The following is a 25,846-nucleotide window of genomic DNA, read 5'->3' on the forward strand; positions in this document are numbered from 1 at the left end:
TTATATGCTGTATATATCATGGTCATTAAGAAGTAAAAGCTGAAGATGGTGCCATATTTCCTTGAATATTTTGCTGCTAAGGCATGGGAGCTCTGAGTAAGTCCACTCAAAAAGTAACTGAATTCAAACTTCCTTCAGATTGTGTCATTTTATCTCCACATGACCCTCATCACAACTGGTCAGACTGTGGTCCATCTCCAAAGCAAACACATTAGGCAACATTGAAAAAAGCCAAGTACGCTGCAGGTATTGGTTTACCAAACAGATAGAGATCAAAAGGACGAATGGTCGAGCTCTTGATGACATGTTAAAATTATTCCTCATCCCTCAGCACAGCAAGCCGGTTTGGAACACCTCGTTGATGAGCAAAGCTTAGTAATGCTGACACACATAGAACTGTGTCAACACTTTCAGGCTACTTAATTAACAAGAACATAAAGAGAGTAGAGCCATTAGTGATTAAATTACTGCTAACAAATACTGAAGTAGCTGGAAGTGGAACAAAAGCATCATTTAGTGCAGGGGAACTAAAAAAAAAAATGAAGTAATTGGTGCCGACAGCCTTGTGGGCAGTGTGCTGACATATAATGTGTGCTTCGGGTGTCCCAAGTTCAAGTCCTGGCTTAAGGACTTTTCCCGATCCAGTCCCCCTCTCTATTGCTGCTTCTCTTGATAAAGTCAAAAATGGCAAAAAATAAATATATAACAACAGAAAATGAACTACCTATCAACAACTTCATCTGAGTTTAGATTTAATACAGTTAGAGATTTGTTTATAAATCCCTATGTAATAGTTTAGGTTGTAGTACTAAATAATCAGTAACAATTCATGAGTGTAAAAAAACACTTGAGTGATACAGGTATATATGTGATATATGCAAAAGAACATAAGAAAGGCAACTGTGGAATAAAAGGGAAAATAAGAAAAGGAACTGAAAAGGTTTAGAAATGTAAGAAGTGAAAGAAAAACGGAACCTTTTTTTTACTTAAACTCACTGTTGGAATAAATAGAAAATATAAGGACAGTGACAGAAACAGAGATTTTAAGAGAGAAGGATAAAAGCTGCAAAAAGAGGAAGTCTAGTGAAAATGTATACTAAAACAGACCGGAAAAAAGCAAAGTTTATAGTTTATGCAAATCCTAATTGTTCTAATATAGATATTGTATCTATATATGGGTATTGTTGAGGTTGTTTCGCTGCGTGTTCCATCATGGATTATCATCTTCTTGGATTTGATTAAACTCTAGTGTAGATGGCCTTTGTCTTCGTGTGCCTTTCCTCTACATGTTGTGTGACAGTCTTGCTCCATTCTGAATGCACTATTTTTTAGTACCGGCCTTGTAAAATGCACTAGACTTTTTTTTTCAGCATCTCACGCCATGTGGGTTTGTTGCTAATTTTAAACGTTTTACACATTAAGAAATTCATTGTTTTTGTAAAGAATCATCTGGCTGGTGTACACATGCTAAAATTATGTGACCTGTGATGTTTCACTGAATCAAATATTTTTGAAGGGAATTCATTATTGTGCAGAGTGCTTTCTAAAACTCACTTGTGGTATTTGCACTTGAAAACATGAAGAACAGTGATGCGTACATTGGAGAACTACTGAATGCCCCTTTAAAACAAAGTGACAAATAATCATTTTTGACATACAGGAAGTCACCATTGTTTTGATTTAAAACACTGAAGCAGTCTGATTAATCTAGGGGCAAAATCAGCACTCTGACATACAGTATGACCAAGCACATTCAGTGTTTAGCTGGATTTGATGCATGAACATGTATTGTGATTTAAAATCCCACCTCACTAGTCAGACCCACTGCCCCATGGATCTTAGCGATGTGTCCCAACAACCAAGGGTTCTTCTGACCCACAATTCTTAGGGTGGACAGGAAGGAAACGAGAGAGGCGGGGTTTGCCTGAGCCATGTTCACCAGCACTCCCAAGGCAGTGTCACTGAGATCACTGTCACTGATGTAACCAATCAACGATGGCACCAAAGACGACAATACCTGAGGAGACAAAAAGACAAGGTTAAAGTTGAACCCTCATAATGCATTCCAAACACATTTTGACCCGAAATGACATTATTTTTTATGAAAACAATCATAACTTAATATTTGTAATATTTTGTATCCAAAGAGCAGCTTCTCATTAATGAGTGAATGTGAAAACTTCTGAAAGTTACTGTTTTATTGCATTTACCACTTTTTGATTAATTAAAAACTTATTTGAGATTTAAAATTACACACACACACACACACACACATATATATATATATATATATATATATATATATATATTTTTTTTTTTTTTTTTTTTATGTTGCATTGGTTTTTCAATAGGTGCACATATTCATGTTTACCAACAAAATTCTGTCCCATAAGTGTGTGAGATATGGAGAAAAGGTAAGATATATTTTCCTTACACTAATTTAAATTCACAGATAATATCACAAAAAGTATTTTTGACACCTAATGGTACGCCATACATAGCCAGGTTTAAAATTACCCACTCACGCAACGTATAACTTTTAAAAAAATTGTTACATTTTAAAAACTATTCCTGTGGCTCAGTGGTAGCACATTGGGTTAGCAGTGCAAAAGTTTGGGGATTCATTTCCCAGGGAACACACATGCTGGTTAAAAAAAAAAAGTTGCTTTGGATAAAAGTGTCTGTTAAATGTATATATAAACATATTTTGAGGGTACTTCTGAGCACTTCTACAGTTCTCTGTTCTTCTTGGAAGCACATAAGGACATGTTATCTGGACTCTTTACAGTGGGGATGTAATAAGAATAATAAAAACACTACAAACAGACTCATTTGGCCCTGAGCTTTTCTTTCATCAAAGGTCGCATATGGTTGTAATCGTGCATTGTAAAGTACCACAGCACTCTGGTTGGTGGATTTCAGTGCCGCCCACCCATTAACCAGAGTCCCTGGTTCCTATACAAGTTCACAGAGAAAAACTGGTGAAGACAGTAACAGGAAGAAAAAAATGTGGAGCAGAAGGAAACTCATAATCATTCTCCTACTATGGATAGTTTATCTAGATTTATCCGTCTGTTATAGCAAAGCAGGGATGACCTTTAAAATGAACAGTGACTCATAGAAGAAATACAGATCTTCAGTAAAATATTGTGTGTTGGTTGACATTCATGACAAACTGCAGTGATGACTAGAGGCAAATGAGCCACATGGGTTACATGAGCTCTTTTCTCCAGCATGAAATGAATCCAACTACACCCTTTTAGTGAGGATTTGCTTAATTCTCTCATTTTTCTGCGTAAAAGTCTTCACCTTTGAATTGGCAGTGGTTAAGAGGACGGAGAGAGGATCTGGTGTAGCTGGGAGGGCATCAGACAGGACGTCCTGTGAGAAGCAGGATTCCCAGCCTCTGTCAGGATGTGAAAACCACTGACTAGTCTTTATTAATCCTGTTTGCTTCCTAATCACTCCATAAACTAGCAACACTGGGACAGAGAGAGCCTGGGGCATCTCCTCTCCCAAATGATTTCTGATTTACTATAGAAGGAAAGTTATTGATGTACCTGTCTTATTTGTTTATCTATTAATCCATTCATTTAAAAAGAAAATCTTTCAGGAATTTTTATGATTGTCTATACTGGTGGGTGCTGGTTCAGTGTTGTTCGAATAAGTCGTATGAGTCATATTATTCGCCAGCAGATCTTAGCTGGTAATATATGACCAAGTATATACCGTACTGTTGGATTAAAATATACTGCGTTTCATGGGTCTAAATTTTTTTTTAACATTTGGGGAGGGGACAATAAACAAGCTTTCTTCGGAGCAATTTTTTGAAGGGGACACAAATAATACAGCCATTGTATTTAAAGGGGGGGGGGGGTGAAATGCTATTTCATGCATACTGAGTTTTTTACACTGTTAAAGAGTTAGATTCCCATGCTAAACATGGACAAAGTTTCAAAAATTAAGTTGTACGTTTGAAGGAGTATTTTTGTTCCAAAAAAACCTCTTCCGGTTTGTCACAAGTTTTGGAAAGTTTTTTTCGAGTATGGCTCTGTGTGACGTTAGATGGAGCGGAATTTCCTTATATGGGTCCTAAGTGCGCGCTCTTCTGCCGGAAGAGCGCGCGCTCCCGTATAGCAGAGCACTGAGAGGCTGAGCACAGCCTGATCAGAGCGAGAGCGTCGCGAAAAGTCACAAAAGAAGTGTGTTTTTGGTTGCCAGGGCAAGACAACGAAGCACAAGAGAATTAACTGAGTGACTAACCCAATGCAGCCCAAGAAACTTGAAGTAGAACCATAAACAAAACAACTGACAAAACTTATTGCGGGGAGAAAATAAAGTTCTCCGTGCTAACGGGGCAATGAGTTCAGTACAGTATATTCAAAAGATGTATTTGTAACATATAACTTTCTGACAAACATCTGACTTACGTCTGACATCTGACTTACGGAGTGCTTGATTTGTGGCAGACTTGACAGAGTTTCAGTAATACTGCACCTGATCGTGTCTGAATGATCATGGAAGGTAAATTGAGCACACCTATTACATAATTTTAATTGTGCATCACAAACCCATGCCAGTAAAAAAAGCATGTAAATGTCCCAAATATAAAAATGTCAGTTCCAGTGGTACTCATGTGAACGTGTGTCAAAGACTAACATGCAAGAGAAGAAATGGTTGAATAAAGCTGTTATTTTTGTTTTCTTTGTGCACAAACATTATTCTCATAGCTTCATGAAATTAAGGTTGAACCACTGACTCACATGAACTATTTTAACAATGTCCTTACTATCTTTCTGGGCCTAGAACGTGGTAGTTGCGTTGCTGTCGATGCAAGGACAGAAAGCTCTCAGATTTCATCAAAAATATCTTAAGTTGTGTTCGAAAATGAACGAAGGTTTTAAAGGTTTGGAATGAAATAAAGGTTAGTAATTAATGACAGAATATTCATTTTCGGATGAATTATCACCGTAAAGATGACATTAAAAATATTATTTTATGATACGCTCTCAGTGTCTATGATGGAAATGGCTTCGGACTTTGGGATCTCGGAATGACAATATTAATCCCTGAAAATAGTACCATTTTTCATTGAACTGTAATTTCTTATTTCGGTAAATGTCGATGAATAATGTCTAAAATAATGCCTCATAATCTTACCTAATCTTACTACTATTCAAGCATCCAATGTTTTCACTGATGAGCTGAGTGATAAGCATGTGCTTATTACCCAATGCAAAATTGGCTGCCCCTCAGCCCCCCTCAAAAAGCATTTCAGATTTCTGTTTCTGCCAAGACTGTGGTTTCCTCTTTTCTTTTCCAGTAAATTTGTCTTCAGTCAGAGCCAGGGGGAGCCAGCACTTTAGGATGTGCTTTCTGATATTTCCCCATCTATTTGGCAGCAGCTCAACTATACTATCGCCAGAGGTGTCAACCATCAAACTGTTTTACCGTGTTTGACCTTGTACTGCAGCTGTCTGCTTTAAAATAAATGTTGAATCACTCACTCCGTATTCATTTATATATCCACCCCTCCACTCCCTTGGTGACCTTTGAATTCTTTTAACGTTCCCCAGAATAACTCACCTTGACCAGACTTCATCCTCAAACACCACATTCATTCTTTTGCACACTCATTTGTCTCTCCTACACTCACCAAGGGGTGATGCTCAGAGATCATCTGCAGTAGTCTGAGCAGGTGCTGTCTGCCGGACTGGTCCAACTGGGACATCATCGCCGTCAGTTCACGGATGTGTTGATGGATGGGCTCTGGCTGTCGTGGATACACAGATGGCAGCACTCTCAGCAGCATGGCATTACCTATCAAAATCAATAATTAATCAATATTGTACACTTCTTATGTACAAAAGTGATCATTGTATGAAATAAGTGTGTGAACAAGAAGTGAAAAGACACCATGATGCTAGATCATGTAGTTGAGGGGCGAATGGAGGGCATCACTACCAAAAAAAAAATTCACAGCAGAGAATTTCAAGCACCAGGCAGTTATATCAAAATGGGACAAGTTTCACTACTGCAGTCCAAAAATCCACTTGAAAAACAAACTAGATATGCATGCAGAGGAAAACGATCATTTACAGTACACCTAAATTTATCAATAAAAGATTGTATTTCAAAATTTCCCCTTAGATGTTATGCAATGGCTCTTTGAAAGGTTTACTGGAAGACTATGGTAAACAGACTTTGATTAATTAATGTACCAATTTCCATGACCCAGCTGTTATTAACACCCTGAATTAATGTAACGAGCGATTTTTACAGATCATCCTGTTGACTGCAAAAAAAAAAAAAAACACAACAAAAAATATGGTAGGAAACTCAAATCCAACATCAACAACAAATCTAATCTCTGCTCGGGCGAGCCATCTAAGTCAGGGTGTTCGGTTAGCAGACATAATGTAAATGAGAGGTTTCGCATGGCTCAGGGGGACATTCAGGATTGCAGAAGACCTGCCCACCTGTTTCTACACACAGCGGGTGATGGTAATGAAGGATTAGTGTTATACATAACCTCTCATAATGAGACAGCTGGGGAAACGTTGCTGGCCCTAGACCGTTAACAAGAAATATCGACAATCTTTTCTTTGCCAGGTGTTTTGGCAGAAGGTATCTCTAGATAGCTTTTAAGAGAAATATTATCCACTAACGAGCACAACTAAAAGCTAGTAACCATAAGTTATGCAAGATTTAGCTGTTTTCCTAGAGTTTTTCAACATACTGTACACATGAATGGGATCTTTTCCTTCAGTCATAAGAGGTTGAATCAAAACAGAAAAACACAGCTGATCTGACAATATGTTATTATAATTAATGTCTGATGTAGATGTAGATCACTATAGTTTTTTAATAGTTTTGGGAGCACTTTATTTTACAGTCCTGTTCCTCATGTACATACTATGTACTTATTATAGTATTTACAATAACTATGTAATAACTAGGTACTAACCCTGAACCTGCCCCTAAACCTAACCCCTACCCCATGTAGTTACCTTGTATTACCAGAACTTTCTTAGATAAATACACTGTAAGTACACTATAAGTACATGTTAGTACACATACTGTAAAATAAAGTGCAATCATAGTTTTTTATATACAGTATATAATACATGAAGACATGAAGACTTTGTTAAGTTATGGTTTGTTTTATTTCCATATCACTGAATCCATCACTATCGATTCATAACACCCATTTTTTTATAGCTGATTAAAGATTAACCAAGTAACCAAAAGTAAGAATCCCCCTTGGAAAGCAATCAATTCTCAAAAGGATGCATTAAATATACCACTTCACATTTGTTTTTAACTGTATAGTTCTTGTCTGCACAGCATCTGTTGTAAATGTATCATTGCATCCAGCAAGAAATCTTCCTTCAAATCAGCAGTAACACATTTAGTTTAGTTTAGTACGACAAATAAAGTGCATTCCAATTGATTTCAAGGGAATGATAATTCTACAAGTGTTTATATTAATATCTCTTCCTGCTCAGCCCACTTGTTGGGTCTAGGTATCATCCTAAAGCTGACCTTCCATTGTTAGGGTAAGTTTGTACTGTCCAGTAACCCTGCCCTGAGTTCACATTTCAGATATGCATCAATACTTTTTGCACCAGGCATCAAGAAGTAGACACCCTCAGTGGGGAACCACATTACTGTGGTTGATCATCATCTGAGGTATGAAAATTCATGCTGAACAGAAAATGCGATTGGAAATTCTGACTGTTAGTGGACTGATGACTAATGTAAAACTCACATTCTGGGAAGATTTGTTGGCATGCTGATGTTGTCGCAAACCTGGCTCATATAAGCAGAAAAATTAATCAGGCATTTTTTGTGTTGCAGACATTTTAATGTCGACCTCACAAAGGGTACGTCATGGGACCTTTCTGTTTCCATAAAGCACCACTTGGGCCTGCAAATGAAATATATAAGCCATGCATCAGCCCCAGTTTAGAAGGAATAAAATTGTTTGCAATTGGGTGTGGAGTCTTTGTTTTCTGAGGAAATGTGCGTGACTGTGAAATTGGCGCCTTTTATTAGCACCGAAAATGACAGCAAATTTCTGACTCAAACCCCAGCACCCCACAGGAGGCAAAAAAACAGAATCTGGAGCCTTTCTGACAAGACATGTTTTCTTTATGATTTGTCGTCCTTAATAATCTGTTATCACAAACAAAGCTTGTGGTCACATTATTACTACCCAGTACAAACCCAAAACAATAGATTCGATATTTAAATGTACAGTAAAGCACATTATTCAATAATAAGATTAAATAAGAGAACATGTGAATGAAGAAGAGGATTTCTGTTGCTTATAAGCAGTCCAATCAACTAATCAGGATTTTAGGGTTAGGTTTTTAAACAGTGGGTCCTATTCAGCAGATCCTAATTGAGAACCGGAAGCGTGTCTGGTTTTCCAAGACTGGGATATGGAATGGAGAAAGGGAGTGGATGTTAAGGTTTGGATTAATTACTCGTGGTCACAAGTTCACTCTACTTACAGTAGTTGCTTATAAGTGCTTCTGTCACTGGATAACCTGGCATCACTGGTGAGCTGCCTATCTGGATGTATGACAAATGATGGCAAATGAGAAGCACTGTAGGTAAAGACAAGAGATTCTGTCGCACAAGAGATTATCGTATGTAACACTCTTTTTGGTAGCTGCAATTTTAGGTATTTTCGAACTTTCAACTTCATCAGAAATATGACAACAAAAGTAAGGGTTAGGGGTAAGGGGGTCTGAAAGATTAAGGTACAAGTTAGATGAGGGAAAAGGGGTCGCAAGCAATGTTTACATGGGAAGTGACAAAGTCTACTTGTACTTAAGTAGACTTAAGTATATTTTTTTCTGGTAACAGTCCTTCACTTTAATTTATTATTTCTGACAACTTTATATTTAAATTATTGCACAGATATCTGTACTTTCCAATTCTTACATTTTCAAAACAGGCTTGCTACTTAAGTTTTAATCCGTATTATCGCCATTCGATATCTAATAAATCATGAATCGGTTAGTCTTAATTGGCAATGCTCCGATTTGGCTTGCACGCTAGTATGATCAGTTGATCAGTGTGATTGATCAGTAATCAGTGTGAGAATTGAGAATGGAAGAGCCGAAAAGCAAAACTTCTGATCTGTTCAGGCCTTTCTTCATCTGTAAATAGGCTACTGTAGTTTTGTCTGTGTTTAGCTCCTGAGTACAAATTTTGGCACTGGATTATGCGTATTGCGTAATCCAATTATGCGTATTGCGCATAATTCTACACATAATAAGGATCAATATTAGGATTTTTCTATTGTCATGGTGTAGTTATTGTTGTACTAATTTTGACATTTAGGCAATTTAGAAAATTTAGTTCTTTAGCACGGATTTAAGGATTTTAAACTTTTTGATGTGATGGCCATACAAACAATTATGTTGTCCATGGTTTCAGAATTTGTTGTGGGTGTATGGGATGAGATTTTTCACGGCCTGAAATTTCCTCCCATTCTATAATACTAATAATAATAACTCATTACAGTTATATAGCGCTTTTCTGCTTTTTTCTGGATGATGCGACGGCAGCCATAGTGCGCCAGAAAGCCCACCACACACCAGCTTATTGGTGGAGAGGAGCCAGAGTGATGAAGCCAATCAGCAGATATGGGAATTGTTAGGAGGCCATGATGGTCAGAGGCCAATGGGCGAATTTGGCCAGGATGTCGAGGTCACACCTTTATGCTTTTCGAAAGACATCCTGAGATTTTTAATGACCACAGAGAGTCAGGACCTCGGTTTAACGTCTCATCCGAAGGATGGTGCTTTAGTGTCCTCATCACTTTTACTGGGGTGTTAGGACCCACACAGACCACAGGTTGAGCACCCCCTGCTGGCCTCAATAACACCTCTTCCAACAGCAACCTATAGTTTTCCCAGGAGGTCTCCCATCCAGGTACTGACCAGACTCAACCCTGCTTAGCTTCAGTGGGCTGCGGGGCGATATGACTGCTGGTTCAGCCTGGGTACATTCATTAGCTAACAAAATTTGAAATGTAAGTTCTTTGGTATTAATGTATTAATATGATGTTAGGTCCTGTTACTCATGTGACACTAAACAGGAAGTATTGGCTACTTTTTAGTACATGTCAGAGCCCACTCTTCTATACTTTAACTTGAGTAAAAAAAGTGTAATCAGTACATCAATTTTTAAAACATGAGTATCTGAACTTTCTACTTGAGTGAAGGATATGTGTACTTTTGCCATCTCTTAATATTTATAACAGACATTAAGTGTCAAGGTAAAAACTAAGGGTAGGATTTAGGATTTGGGATAGAGACTAAGGGTTTGATTAGTGTTAAACTCTTGAATAATAAAATTTCCCCTCTGATTTTAGTGATAAGTTATAGTAAAGAATTGGGTATTACAGAAATTCCAGGACATTACTTAAATATTTACTGGTACTTCCCCTCTTTCCCAACATCCTCCCCCTATCTCGCTCTCTCTCTCACTCTCTTTGCAGGAGCAGAACAAAAATTTGCCTACCCATACCTCCAATGAAGAATTTCTCACTGGAGCTAACTCTCTCTCCCCCACCTCTTTCTCTCTCTCTTTCTGAGCACAATGTTTATATAGACCTCAGAGCTCCTCTATCAGGCTCAGTTCCCTTTCAGCTGCAGTTCACCAAACAAGCAGGAGTCCAGCCAACCGATTGCTCAGCATCTAACAAGGAGGGCCACCAGAGAGAAAAGAGACAATTACACACAAACACTGAGCCTTGTTCATATTCCCACATGGCCAGCACGTGCATGCGGACATTCCTCCAGGCCATGTGTCTGGTGGTTTTACTGTCCACAGCAGTACCTGCGAATTATGGGGATGATATCAAGGTAAGCTTTGGAGAAGATTATTTCAACGAGATAACTGACGAGGACCAGCTAGAAGGTGAGTAACCGACAATAAATAAAAAAAATTAATGATTCTGATCATTACTATTAGCTGTGAGTTACAGAGACATGCAAGTGCTGTCATGACTAATACATTAAGAGTGTGTGTGGGGACATGCCTTTCAGACAGGAGTTATATTAGCAAGGAAAAAAACTAAGTAAACAAATAATGTGACTCACTGGGATCTTGTGAATTCAGGAATATTTGTTGCAGTGTAACAGAATGTTGTGGCGTGACATACAAAGTTTTTAATGGTTATAAACTTCATGGCTTTAAAGATTTTAAGGTTCAAACTAAATGAGAGCTGATCATTATTTTTAAATTGAGTCTTCTACATTAGGAGTGAACATTTTCTCATGAACGACCCAAGGTTATAAATAAATGTCATGTTTTGAAGATATGTGTCAGAGCGTTCAATATATATATATATATATATATATATATATATATATATATATATATATATATATATATTTTAATCATGTGAATTCTTCTTCATCATCCTGCAAATCATCCTGCGTTCCTCTTCTTTCCCTTGATTTCTCTCTCAGAGGCGACCCCAACACCTTCCCCTGAACCCTGCAGAAGTCCAGTCTTCACTAAGTGGGATAAGCTCTTCACAATGCTGGAAAATTCCCAAATGAAAGAGAACATGCTCCTGCAGTATGCCGATGATATCATCAAGGTTGAGCTGCAGAGTCTGAGAGGAGAGCTGTTGCAGTTTGTGGCTCAGTACGGCGGCTCTTGCGCATCTGCGGTTGAGGGTTTGGTTCGACGGGTTGGGATTCAAACAGAGACGCGTCTGCAGAACGCGATGGACCGTGTGCGAGAGGTCTCAGCTGATCAGTACGTGCAGCATGATGCAGCCCTGCAGCAGCTACTTGCTGCCAGCGTTAACCAGGCTACACGAATGGAGCAACTGGAGAGCAGCTGCTTGAAACTGGGGGCAGCCAAGAGCTTCCAGGCCCGACATCTCATGCAAGAAGTGACTGAGGCAGAGAACGGAGGAAGACTGCAGAAGACTCTATCAACCATCTCCAGCGATCTGCAAATCATCCGGGAACAGCTCATTCTTTACACCAGATCAGTCTTTGCCAATAGCCTGCCATCAGGTGAGACATTCAAGTTATAAAAAGCAAAAGTTGTCAATATTTTGTCACATTATTAAGAGTAAAATTATTTTACTAGAATTCTAACTGGGAAGGGTGAAACACACATTTAGATAGGGCTGGGCGATAAAACAATAACGATAATTATAGCAATATAAATTTCCTCGATAAACTTTGATAAGAGTTTGATACACAAGAAATAAACAGTGCTGTGAGATCCAGTGTGAAGCGGTTGAATCCAGCAAAGAACATAAATGATTGTGAGTTAAACTAGTTTAAAGCCAGATGAAACAAACAGAAAAACACTGTGCACAACGATACAGTCAGAAGGCTTTTCAATTGACAAATTTACCATGGATTTACTGTAGTAACACTAACTGCACCATGGTTTTGTGGAAGAAATGTGGGACATTCATAACAAATTTTATTATATAATTAATGTAGATATGTATTAAATGTTAAAAAGGAGTAACGGAATACTACAGTATGTTTTGTGATTAAGCTAAAGCATTTGTGCATTTATACTAAATTTATCTAGACTACTGTTTTTCATACAAATACCTCGAACATTTTTACCATCGTATTTTAACCATGGTTCTCATGAACTAAATGTATGCTACTCGGGAAGACCAATGGTTAATTTTAATCAAACTCAAACAGTCAGAATAATTACATTTCACCATATAAAAATGAGGTTGTTTCAGTTTTTACAGATGTTACTGTTTGTGACTATGAACATACTTTTTCATCTGCATCCTAACTCAAGCGACTGTAAAATGTGCATTTCCAAGAGATACAACTGTCATTAATACTGCAAACTGTGCTGAAGATGTGCATTATCAAAGTCAAGAAACAAAAATCTGATTCATGATTTGAAGCAATTCCACTCATTACAAAATGCAAAAACTAAGAAATTCATTTTTCGATTATTGATTTTGTTAAGGAAAATGACTGGAAAGAATTGTAAAGCACTTAGGATTTTTGGCCATATCGCCCAGTCCTATATGTAGATTTATGTCGTAGCTTCTAAACAACAGAACATCATGCACCAACTCCAACACCCCTTGCAAGTATGTAGTTTTATATGAGTTAATCATCTGAGCTCAGTCTAGATACGATTAAAACAGACCGCCAAGGTGACGATTCTGGTTTGGTGCTGTAAATTTTGAGCTGTAAATCTGCGTTTTATGCAAAACACATTTTACGATCAAACCATTAGCCAACTTAGCTGACACAAACACAAAGCATGTCAACTCACACAACCTCTGAGCAGACCACCATCACCCCAAGGTAGGAGGTTGATACCCCCAAAATCTGATAAATGTTTAACCCCCCCCAGTCATTCCCCAACCTCCTACTGAGTTGGGAAACAAACTTTGTTTGCATCAAGAGAGCTTTCACCTTGTCAGTAAGCCGGATACAGTTTCTAGTCAGCTTAAGCTAAAAATGATTTAATCTGTGAATGCCCATAACTCCTGCATTAAATAACTTTGTAGAAGTAGAGTAAATGAAAGACAGAGGGAAGTACTGCATAATTAGTAACAGGCGACCACACCAAAGGCTCCAGGGGGGAAATAGAACCAGATGAGACTGTTTAGAAAATGACTTACACCCCTTCCATCCACCCAAAGCAGGAAACCCAAGACAAATGTAATGAAAATACTGTAAGCTACAGTAGGAAAGGAGAGCCATGGCCTGTCATTGCAAAGCAATCACCCATTGAAGAGAGAATGTACCAATCCCAATTACCAAGCCCCCTTCAATCGATTTGTTTACAAGCCTTCCACTGAAATTCAGTTTCTTCTGGTCGAAGGTCCTCTCAATATAAATCGTGCACAAAACTGACCATCCGTATAAAACATGTTCATGCAAGCATGAACTTACAAAAGACTTCTGCACAGGGATCAGCATAGTTGGGTTCTACCTGACCAAATTCTCCTCATATTTAACAGTGAATAAATAATAATTTAAAAAAGCACAAGGAAAATGAGTCTCTTGATTTTGTCACTCTTTTGGAAGGCTCCGCAGAAGCAAACCCTGGACAGGATTCAAAATAACTAAATATTTACATTGTAACTCATTACTTTGAGAGCCCCCATTAAAATATAAAGTATGCGTTGAAAAATGACATCACAAAACACTGACCTTTAAATCATTTATATATATTTTTTACACTTTGTGATGAACCCTCCTAGAAAGATTTGTGTGAAGGTTATTCAACTAAAATCATAAGCCTTCAGTGATTCATTCTTATGCATCTTAGTGATGGGTGGAGGGGTCTAGTGGTTCTCCCTCTGAGGGTAACAGACATCATGACAGATTAATTCTGTTCCTTCTAAAAATGGATGAAGTTTGTTAACACGTTCCCTTTCCCTCTCTCAATTCTTCTGCCTTTCCAGGCTGTGACACTGGGCTGCTCTTCCCCACACGTTCATCTACAGCTCATGTTGAAGTCTCACCCAAGACACCCTTCCAGAACAATGCGGCCACCATTTGCCTGTGGGCGAAACCAACTCAGGTGCTCAACAAGACCATCCTCTTCTCTTACAGTACGACTGGCAATGCCTACGAACTCCAGCTGGTGTTGAATGGACAGAGTGTGTTCTTTACAGTTGACGGTGAGACCCATTTGGTGGAAGCTTCAGGGGCAGCTCAAGAGGGTCAGTGGGTGCACATCTGTGCAGTCTGGAGCTCACAACAGGGCTTGGCTTCACTGTGGGTCAATGGTCAACAGGCTGCAAGCTCTCCTGGAGTGGCTGAAGGTCATGAGCTACGCAGCAAAGGAAGCATACTACTGGGTCAAGAGTATGGACGTTCCTTCAGGCATCTCAGTATCCCAGACACTTTTGATGCGGACCTGGCCTTTACTGGGAAGATGACTGGAGTGAACATGTGGGACCGTGTTTTGAATTCAAAGGAGATATCTCAGCAAGCACGGATAGATGGGAGTGGTTGTGGAATCCGTGGTAATGTGGTGGCATGGGGCGTCTCTGACATTGAGCCAAAAGGGGGTGTCAAGTTAATATATTAAATTTCTATACTGTCTTAAGCACCTGAGCCCTGTAGACCAATCAGCTGAGCTCCTACGAGCACATATTAAGAACCTGCTTTGCTACACCTGCACACAACAATAATTTTTCTTCTCTTAGATGTGCAAAAAAATGTATTTAGGGCCAACTGGCTTTAGTCAAACAAGTTAAAATAGTTACACTGCTGCCATTGGAGGGACATCATATCATATATCATTTTTATTACAAACTGTTCTGTTTTACAATAATGTTTTCAATTAAAACTAAGTGGAAGTCATTTTTTTTAAATATATATTATGTATTGTCAAACTATTTATCTTGATTGTTAATGTTTACATTCAGATTTAATGTTTAATCTATTTAGTCCATTGTTTTTTTTTTCTTATGGATTTTTCAAACTATAAAGCTCTGTTACATTTCTTGTGATGGACATTTTAAAATATGTTGTTATATGAGTTCTGCGAATGAATAACTTCTATGTCTTTGGTTTGCTGTTTTACCAAAGGATGCTTGCTATGTTTTGATAATGGAAGTGTGGAAAATGTTTACAAATTGTGACTTTATTTTTATGTTTCCGCTGATGTGATAAAATGTATTATAATGTTGTTGTTTTTTATTTTACTTTTTTTTCGTTAGGCTAAGATGAATGTATAATGTACATAGATATTTTTCCAAGGGTTGCAAAAAAAACAAACCATAATAAAAATGTAAAACTAAAATGACAAAAACATTGTCATCCAGGATCTGCTGAATGTCAGTAAGAGATTGTGGCCTTGTCCCAAATGACAAATAAAGTTTACTTGCGATGACTGTTCCACAACCGTAAAGTCAGCGTGACTGTAGGTTGCTTCATTAATCATTTTAAGTTACAGAAAGGTGCAACGTGACTGCACCATATCATTTGAAACAGTGTTAGTGAATCTGGTATATAGTTTTTTTTTTCTCAACACTAAACAACATTCAAAACCCACTTTATTCAAATGAAATTCTAAATTAAATTAATGCATTTAGCAGACGCTTTTATCCAAAGTGATTTACAGTGCATTCACACTATCAATTTTTACCTATCATGTGTTCCAGAGGATTCGAACCCCCAAACTTGCGCTTGATAAGGCAGTGCCCTACCAACTGCGCTACAGGAACACTAAATTAAAAGAAGAAAAATACACATTAACAAAAGGTAAATCATTCTTTTATTTGAAATAATTTGCATAATGATAATGATGAGACTTACAATAAGATTGTATATTTTAAAAAATCGAGTAAATCGGTTAATTGAAGACGAGACAAAACAGTACGGGCCACATTGAGTGTCTGGTATTTTACACGTACAACATGCAACATAACCAAGGATCTGGATGACACTGGTCACGGGTCAGTGTGGAAGAGAAACAAATCATTAGCTTAGCAAAAGCACTCAGGCCACAGACCGATTAGTGGATCCAGATGGTGGTTTAAGAGAATGCATTCTTGAAGGGATATTTCTAATAATGAGCATTGCTGGAGGGAGTCTGGGAGCCATTCAAAAGCTTTAATGTTTCAAAGATGCTCTTTTCCACCTCTACTTTTCCTGCTCCTGAAGTGAGTGTGCACACCAGGGGAGAGGTGTCTCTAACACACTCCAGACCACTACAAACACTCATCGTACCTCCGACATGACTTCAACATGAGACCCCTGGGTCTACATACTAAAGAAACATGAGAGCTCATGGTAAAACACCTACATAGCTCAGCAAAGCATTTTAAAGAGACAAAATGATTGTAAAAGTTGTTGCCTGTCCTGCTGAAAAGAGCAGCATACAGCATGATTTGTTATGGTGGTGGTGTCCCAACTAGCTTCTACACTAATCAAGTCAAAATGGTATTTTGAGTAGGGTTACTCACCACCAATAGCCAATAAGCAAATGGTCATGGTCTTCTTTTTCTTTACTTAACATTGTAAATGTTTGATTTTCAAAAAAACATTTGTCATGCCTGAGCATTCAATAAACCATGAAAATTGTAATCTAATTGTTTCACCAATGAAGTAGTTGTTGGCTCTACTCTTCCTTCTGCACCCGATGGTACCCCACAAAACCTAACCTGAACCCCATTACCTCACCCCACTTCCTGCTTCCTGCTTCAAGGACTGTGAAGGGGTCACATGTGATTGGTTTTCTGAGAACCCATGGGAAGTAGGACCAGGGTGGTATTAATGAGAGAAGGGGAAAGGAGACTGATTAGGAGGACAGACCCCAATGGGAAGCTTGAGGATGGACATGTCTGATCGATTCAATTCTATTAATCCAGTTAGCTGGTCCTCTGTAGTTGCTCTGCTGTAATGCATGAAATATGCAGAAACCACAAAACCTAATATGCTTATACTGGAAATAAAGACTGGAACTGACTATTACTGTAAGTTAAACAACGGTTTTTTATTTCACTGAGTCATGCTGAATTTCGGCAAGCAAATGTAGGCCACTAAATTCCTTGAGTGCTGAATATCCTGATGTTGTCTTATTGTCCTGTGTTGTGTTATGTAGCTTCTGAGAAATGGTGAATTGGGAAAGTGCTCTGTTTTCTATCTCTAGTGCGCGCTGGATTCATTCCAGAGGTTCTGCTAACTCGCGTATCGCCTTTCTCCTCCCGCACAGCCCTCTAGAGTGGTGTGATGGTACAAGATGTAATCAAAGGAGGCCTGAGAGTATATGCATAGGGCACACGGAAACCCAAACATAACAATACAAACTGCTTCACTGTAGAGGTCAGCCAATTGTTGACTCCAAAAACCTGGGCAACTGTTGAGAGGAAGTTGAGTTGTCATAACAGTTTCAGAACTGAGAGTTACGTAACCAGTTCTTGGATAAACATGATGGTCAAGCAGCAAGCCCAGTTTAAAGACAATCGACTTCATTTAGATCTTGAATCACCATCAACAGTTGGCTAATACAAATGAAAGCCTTAAAGGGTCCTTCAGCGCCAGAGAGCTTCAGCGACGCGAGTGTGTGCATACCTACTCCCGGTCTTGTGACGTTCTTATTTAGTATCAGGGGAAACTTCATATGAAACATGGCTAGATAGAGATAATTCATGTTTGTCAGATTAAAAAGCAGTTAGTGGTATATCAAAGATGGGAGAAAACATCCTCCCTTCATTATTGCATACCTCTGTGTGGAAATGAATGAAGACAAAATGCGGAGATTGCTTCATTCTTTCTTCTGTGGATTATGTGGTTCAGCGTCAGTGGTTAGTCAGTCCTCAGGGATCTCTTCATTCAAACACAAACCACTCAATATCTGCAATACTGTACATTTTCAGAGAGCTGATTTTGTTCTGACTGCTATTTATAGGATCATAAGGTTTGCGACTGTCAAAAGAGACGCTCAGAGATTTCGGCTTGTGGCCTACAGTATGTTATATTATTTGATAACTAACTACAATTTTAACAATGTTATTAATTATGGTAGGTTATTGGCATTAATTGAAAGAGCTGTTGCATAACTAATTATCTGTCTATAAGCAGCGCAATATTTTTACGATTTATTTTGCATTATGAGATAAAACATATATTTAAAGTAATGCATTAGTTGTATCTTTTTACAGCCTGTTTTTTTTTTTTTCATTTAAAAAATATGCTTGATGCAAAGTTAACTTAAATATGTTGTGAAAAATGATGATGGAACAAACTGATGGATGTGCACAATTGAGAAATTGATATTTATGAAGATCAGTTGCAGCCCATGTCTCACAATACTTCACAAAAAAAAAAAAAAAAAAAAAAAAAATATATATATATATATATATATGTATATATATATATATATATATATATATATAAACATTTGATAAATATATAATTTACACACATAATTGGTAATGGGAAAAAAGACATTGTGTAACTATGCTCTGGCTCAGTTAACATTTATAGTATAGTTATAGCAGTGTAGATCTTTTTTGCATTTGAAGTGATATTATAAATCCTGTAAACATGTGTAGAAGGTAATATATGGATTTCTCTGGATCTCTGCACTAGCGTATAACACAACCAGAAGTAGAGATGGCGGAGATATGCAACTAGCCCATTTTGAAATTGTTGCAGAATATATCCAATTTATATCCTTATCTCTAACATGATCAAGTTACACCAACAATACATAACATTTCAGTGTTCCAGTATTTATTCTGTGGGTCGTTTAGAAGGCATCTGCAATATCGTTGTCCTCTGGTGGACCCAAACTGTATAACAATGAGCTGAGGTCAATGTAAACTTGACCACACTATTCCCTAATGAAGCCATATGTGTTCTTTGCCTCTGATGACTCCCAGGCTGACCCTTCCTTAATGACAGAACTTTAACACAATAAGTAGAACCACACCAATGAGATCTTTATCTTCTATGGGCAACGATTTGTGTGAGTGGAGTGTTTGAACAGCTGAGTGTATTTTGGCTAATACACCATGTTAAATATACCATCCATTCCTCGTATGACAGACCAACTCTTAAAAAATGCAAATCTTTCATTCAAAAACACTCAATAACATGTACTTCAATCAATTTAGAAGAACAATGGATTTAATAAAGTTTGCTTCATTGTGGATATCTCAAGTGACCCATTTAACTGTGTGGTTTTAGGACCAGAAACCAGAACCACACACTGCGGGTCGAGAAAACCACACGTCATCTACACAACGCGCTGTGGAAACTAAACAGTCACTGGTCTCTGTGTGTGGATATTCTTGTAAAGACACAAAGGGACTGCTTCTCCAATTACCACGAAGGCAATGAGGTGCACAGTCTGGAAAGCACTGAATCATGAGAATATGATGGTTTTATACCTTTCATGACTCACCATACTTTTCTATTGCGTAATCGAATACAGCACAAAGTGATGGTGACTTTGCCAAGTAGAATGTGTTCCTGGATCAACATCTGTTAAAGGTCCTGGAACAATATTCTTGTCAAACAATCAGCCATAATTAAGCCTAACAATGAACTACCCCAGCCTAATAACCCAATTCTTTACCTAACAATGCTTTCTAAATAGGATCAATGCAACAAGTTCATCTGTCTGGAATAAATGTGAAACGAGTGTGCCATGACACACAACCCATCAGAAAATATTTCATGCCTTCTCGCTCCCTTCTAACTTGTCACATATTTGCGCTTGGTCAGGATCCCTCGGCATCACTTTTTAACCCTCAGGCTACCCCTTCAGTGAAGCATGTAATTATTGCATGTGTAAAAATGTAAATTTAAAGTGTATAAATACTCATATTTTTATAGATATTGGAGCATCTAACCCCCCTCCTACCCTAAACATATCCACTTCTTAACAACATAAACATTTAACAGGCAAAATGTGTATTGTATACATATTTATTTACAAGTATTCTTTAGTACATCAATATGCAATTTCATCATGGTCATATTAAAATGCCTAAAGGTTTCTCAATGAAAGCAACGGAGCATCCTGTTCAACTCTGCAGGACAGTGGCCCTCTAGCACTGAAGTTACATAGCCCTGGTCTATGGCATGTTGTGATCTATCGTAATGCGTGATATCGTAATATCCCCCCTGGACCCCATGTTGCCCCTACCTCCCAGCACGCTGCGGGTGATGGCCTCTGTGTGTTGGGCCAGGAGTTCCGCTTTAGCAATGGCAGCCAGTGACAAGTAGCTGGACATGTTTCTGCTCAGCTCTTGGTTCCCCTGCTGCAAGAACCGCACTGCCACAGGAACCGCTAACGCCATCACTGGAGGCCTGTTGTAATTCTGAAAAAAAAAAAAAATACAATAAAATCAAACCAAACCAACTTTGGACCTGCATCTCAGATCACAGATTCTTTCGATTAACTGTAAACTGTTTACTAGTTACGACCAATACAATCTCTGAAGCCTGAATTGAGAAGTTACCAGCGCGTGCTAATTCTGACCAGTGTACGCCAAGATCAGACAATAACGATCTTAATAGATTCAGAGAGTGATCACATACGGGCTAGCTGGCTGCTTAGTTAATTTAATAAAAACAATAAGAGATACTATATAAGGCATGAAAGGCAGCAGTTAACATTTCAAAAGACTGAACACAGAAAGCAGGTAAAGTGAAATGTTCTGCTGCCCCCTAGAGTAGAAGATGTGAACATGTCAGGTTGAAACATGGACGGATATCAAAAGAAATGTTTTATCATGAAGAAATAAGTTTTACACTACTACATAGCAATTATAAAATTTGATACATGTGCCCGAAATAAAATAATTCAGTTTATGTTTAGTGCCATAATTAAGGAATTCTTAAAAAAAAAAAAAAAAAAAAATGTACACAAATTGAGCATGATTTACAATTCTTCTTCAGGGAATGTTAAGATCTTACTTTACTGTAAAAAGCACAGTCATTTACATTCTTGCCTAAAGGGAAAAGGTCCTTGAATATCAGAACGAAAACTTAAAAAAGGCAAACAACTTCCAAGAACCCAAGCTAATTATATAACACCCACTTGAATATGTGACTGCTGCTGCTCAGATCAAAGAGCCCTTCCACAAATAGTTCTGAAGAACTCAGGCATAAGACGTTCAAGCTGCAGTTCTCTAATGAATACTGATCTTCACCACTACCCAGAATGCTTCACTCTAGCACAGCCCCTCTCTAAAGCCCTGCTCTAAGATTCATGTGCAGCTTATTATATAAGTGTGTGTGTGTGTGTGTGAGAGAGAGAGAGAGAGGAGTCATTAAATGGAATGATGTGATAAATGCACTGGAAGGAGAGTGAAGCAAATATCCAAAGAAGGAGTAGAAACTGTCATGCCTATGAAAAATCTTTCTGAAACAGTAATAATTGTAAAGAGATTATGGCTCGTCTCCCTGAGACTGTGCATTACTGTTACTTCAGAATTGACAGATATGGACCCTTTCACAATTCTGGGGTTCTCAGAAGCAGAGGTCATCATAATCGTAGACCCAGCCTCAGAAGTCTGAATGAGCGATGCATAAGGCACACAAAATGACTCTGGGAGTTTTGAAGTCATCGTCTGATGGGTTGATTTTTACAGAATGTCCAGGAAACGTGCTCGTCACATTCTGACAAACAGTAAATGTAGGGAAATCATTCAGGGTCGTTTGTGTTACTCCTACCTGCAAGATGCAGCTGGTGATGTCGGAGGCGATCTTGGCATGGGGTGTGTCTTCATCTTTGCCCTGCGGCTGGAGGTTATGCTCGAGACAAGACTCCCACAGGGACACAAGAGCTGCTCCGTGCCTCTCAATCGAACCTGTTTCCCTAATGGCTGTAGTGATGCGCGTGATGCAGATCTCCACCACCGCTTGGTCATTGTCACTGGTCAAATAGTCCTGCAACCAATCACAAATCACATCTCAAATGAATGAAAGAAATGTGCATGTAAGCTGTGCCATATACATTGTGTGACAGCAGAAATCAAACGGTAGAAAGTCTATAATGCTATTTATACTGAAGGTATATATGCATGTCTTGATCTGACACCTAAAAGAAAAAATATAGTCTGCAAACTGCTTTGATTGAATATGGCTCATTCAAACAGATTTATAATGTATTACTGTTTTTACCTCTTTATTATACAACATGAAGTTATTTTTCTCTGATGCAAGATTTATCATTCATTTACTATAAATATTATGTTTTGGTTTGCATCCATAATGTTTTAAAAAAAATCCAATAAGATCAAATTTCCTTCTGTATTTCAAAATCCAGTGAAAAGGTCTTCTTACATGGTTATGTAATATATAAAACATTAATGGACTGCCATCCATCCACTGACTGTTAAGCTACAGAGTATTTACATGCAAGCAGCTTTATTCAGAGTTCTGAAAGCACACGGTATCTTTAAACTAGAAAGTTATGAAGCAAATATTTTCATCTTTGTGGTGTGGCATGTTTGGAATAATAATGTTATGCCAGTGACTGTGGAAAGGAGGACACTGTAGGCCCTGGAGAGAGAAATACAAGAGAAGAGAGAATGAGAGAAGGCTACCCCTGAGACGTTGGATGAGCCCAAATCTGTTTACAAAAGCCAGCCAGAACAAAGAAGCCCAATGAGGCAAGAGGAACTGGCTTTATCACGCTCGGTGACACCAACATTCCTTCTGAAGCTCTCTCATTTCATTGGAAAATACATTAAGTGTGGAAATGAGGGGTCACCTTATTCAAATGATTCAGATTTGCAGTGCTGAAGAGTCAGTGATCAGCCAGAACATGCCATATGCTCTCTAACTTCACTTTAACAGCATAACATCAACAAGGCATGTGATCAGCAAAGGACAAACAGGAAGGAAAGCTTGTTACTTCCCCCATCACTGAATATGACTATTTTTGTTAGGGATTTGGACTTTTTGGCCAGTAGTGTTTTTCCTTCAGAGAGTTGCTATGCATTCCTCTCTGTGGTTAATTACTGAATATGGATCACCTGCTGCAGTACACTTACAAGTATACTATTAGAACACTGATATTTGTATACTTGCTACATAAAGTATACTATACTTGAACTTTACTTAAGTATACTTACTCAAATAAACTTGAAGTGTACTACTTTTTGGTAAGGGAAGTCTGCATGACTCTGTGTGAATGAGTGGTGGGGTTTTGTCTATGACACAAACACAATCACGCGTAACATTAATGTTTTTTTCAGCATCCTAATATATCAGTCCATATTAACTTCATTTCCACAGCTGTTCTGAGATTCACTTCACAAGCTTTTCACCATTTAACAATAAAAAATAAAAATGAAAACTACCATCAAATGCACACAGAAACTCAAAGATCGATAATTATTTTTTAAGGAATGATATACAACCAAGATATTCTTCATCCATGTTTAAATGTATACAGTTCTTTTGTGCACTACCTTATTTGAGAAATCAAAAATACAATGTTTTGTTGTAAATTAATTATATTTTCATTTGATTACATTTGAAAATAGTTAATTGTTTTAGTTTTATTACATTATTTCATTAGACACCGTTTTGATGATAAATTTGTATTAAATCATAAAACACAGAAGAAAAAAATGGAAAACAAAATTTATGGAAAATTACATGGATTTCATGGAGACTTAAATTAAAGGTCCAGCCCTAGTTATAAGGGACCCAACTCACAGTGCTTGCAAAAATCTGCTGGCTTGTAAAAGAACACAGTGCCGCACTTTACTGAGAAATATGTGCATAAGAAAATATATTTAAATGCAGCCTCTGGGATTTGATAAGTGCACTAAGCCATATTACATTCTCACAAACATGTATGTTACCGGCCACTTAGCGAGTGTTCATTTTGGATTATTTAAAGCTGCAGTCAGTAACTTTTGACGCTCTAGCGGTTAATAAACAGAACTGCTTGCGTCTTGTGGAAGAACATCGTAGCCGGAACTGCTTCTCTCTGTTTTGTCTATGAAGAATCACAAAGGTACTGGGTTACTCCACCGCGGTACCCCCGAAGCAATCTAAAATAGTCCGAATATAAACACTTATTATAGGTGCACCCTAGTGATTCAGGACAAGCTAAAAACACGGTTTGGAAAATGGATTCATGGTGTACTCGCTTATTATATACATTTTTCTACATTTTGAACACAAACAAAGTTACGGACCGCAGCTCTGATTGGTTGTTTCTTAACGGGAGCGGTCCATGACTGCAAATGGCAATAGGACACTGGGAGGAGCCAGAGGAGCTTGATTTTTTCACAGATTATCTGTCTCATATTCTACTGTCAGGACATAATGACAGGTTTAACAAATATGTAAAAAAAGATATTTTTACAAAAGTTACCTACTGCAGCTTTAAATTAACTGTAATCTACAATGCGTACATTGTAGTTTTTGCTGCATTAAATTTAATTAATCTCTTGTTCTCTTATTCTCTCTATGAATTTAATAACAGTGTTTTGATGGAATTGTTATTGAATGACAGTAAGTATAGTTTTTTGTATAATAGTTACAGGAATTTTGAGGGGAATGTGCTTTCATCGTCATAATACCACAATACAAAAACAAATTCATTTATTTTTATTTAACTTCTCAATTACTTTAGTTTCATGAATTAACTTTTTCAGTTATTTCACGTAGAGCAGCACAGTTCTGGATACATTTAGAATTCAAATGTGTCGTTTAAAATAAAGATCGCAATTCTGAATAGACAACTAAACCAAATAACATGTAATTTACTAGAGATTCAGATATAATGTAAATGTAGAAATAGCCAAATCATCTGGGCATTTGAATCAAAATTGCAATCTTTTACTGATTAATCCTGCAACTCTACCATGTCACCAAAAATGGTTTCCTGTGAAAATGATATCTGGACCATAAAACCCAGAGGATTCACATGATGAAACAGACAGAGGGTCTGATCTACGTCTTTTGCTTTGGGTCTTTCCTCATATTCCTCTGGCCAGAACGGATGCACTAGCTCTGGCCTCTCGGTTGTCTTGATGAGAAGGTCCAGGCTGGTCATCATATCTGGATATCTCTCTAAGAGATAGTGTAGGTGACCGAAAGGAGAGGATATCATGTGAAGAATCAAACTGGTGGTCTGATCTGCTCCTTTTCCCTTCTCTGCTTTCTGAGCTGCCAGAAGTCTTCCTTTTCCATTTACCACCTTGACTCCTGTTGTCTCGGTGAGAAAGTCCAGGCTGCTCATCATCTGTGGATGTCTCTCCAAGTGTTTCCCCAGAGATGAAGGAATCACATGAGGAGTCAGTCTGGTGGTCTGATCTGCTCCGTTTCCATTCTCTGCTTTCTGACCTGCCAGAAGACTTCCTTTT

General features: G+C 38.0%; 2 protein-coding genes across 2 annotated transcripts in view; one reads left to right on the top strand and one right to left on the bottom strand.

Moving 5' to 3' along the window:
• LOC113061707 (ventricular zone-expressed PH domain-containing protein-like) overlaps positions 1–25,846 on the bottom strand; it is a 105,400-nt gene that overhangs the window by 58,185 nt on the left and 21,369 nt on the right. The window contains exons 3-6 of the mRNA XM_026231065.1: positions 22,191–22,406; positions 20,659–20,833; positions 5,657–5,820; positions 1,808–2,017 (exon numbers count right to left, since the gene is read on the bottom strand). Coding sequence (XP_026086850.1) covers positions 1,808–2,017; positions 5,657–5,820; positions 20,659–20,833; positions 22,191–22,406 — 765 coding nt within the window. The remainder of the gene's footprint in view (positions 1–1,807; positions 2,018–5,656; positions 5,821–20,658; positions 20,834–22,190; positions 22,407–25,846) is intronic.
• LOC113061708 (pentraxin-related protein PTX3-like) lies at positions 10,639–15,804 on the top strand. Its single transcript, XM_026231067.1, has 3 exons — positions 10,639–10,941; positions 11,496–12,056; positions 14,453–15,804. The coding sequence occupies exons 1-3, from the start codon at positions 10,791–10,793 to the stop codon at positions 15,082–15,084; spliced, it is 1,344 nt and encodes a 447-aa protein (XP_026086852.1). The 5' UTR covers positions 10,639–10,790; the 3' UTR covers positions 15,085–15,804.

The sequence above is a fragment of the Carassius auratus genome, chromosome 43 (genome assembly GCF_003368295.1).
Source record: "Carassius auratus strain Wakin chromosome 43, ASM336829v1, whole genome shotgun sequence".
Lineage (NCBI taxonomy): Eukaryota > Metazoa > Chordata > Actinopteri > Cypriniformes > Cyprinidae > Carassius > Carassius auratus.

What these genes read in the sequence shown, in the direction of transcription:
- LOC113061708 (XM_026231067.1), top strand. Translation starts at nt 10,791, where the DNA reads ATGGCCAGCACGTGCATGCGGACATTCCTCCAGGCCATGTGTCTGGTG. An exon ending in TGACGAGGACCAGCTAGAAG is followed by an intron (nt 10,942 to 11,495) that starts GTGAGTAACCGA and finishes TTTCTCTCTCAG; the next exon opens with AGGCGACCCCAACACCTTCC. An exon ending in TGCCAATAGCCTGCCATCAG is followed by an intron (nt 12,057 to 14,452) that starts GTGAGACATTCA and finishes CTGCCTTTCCAG; the next exon opens with GCTGTGACACTGGGCTGCTC.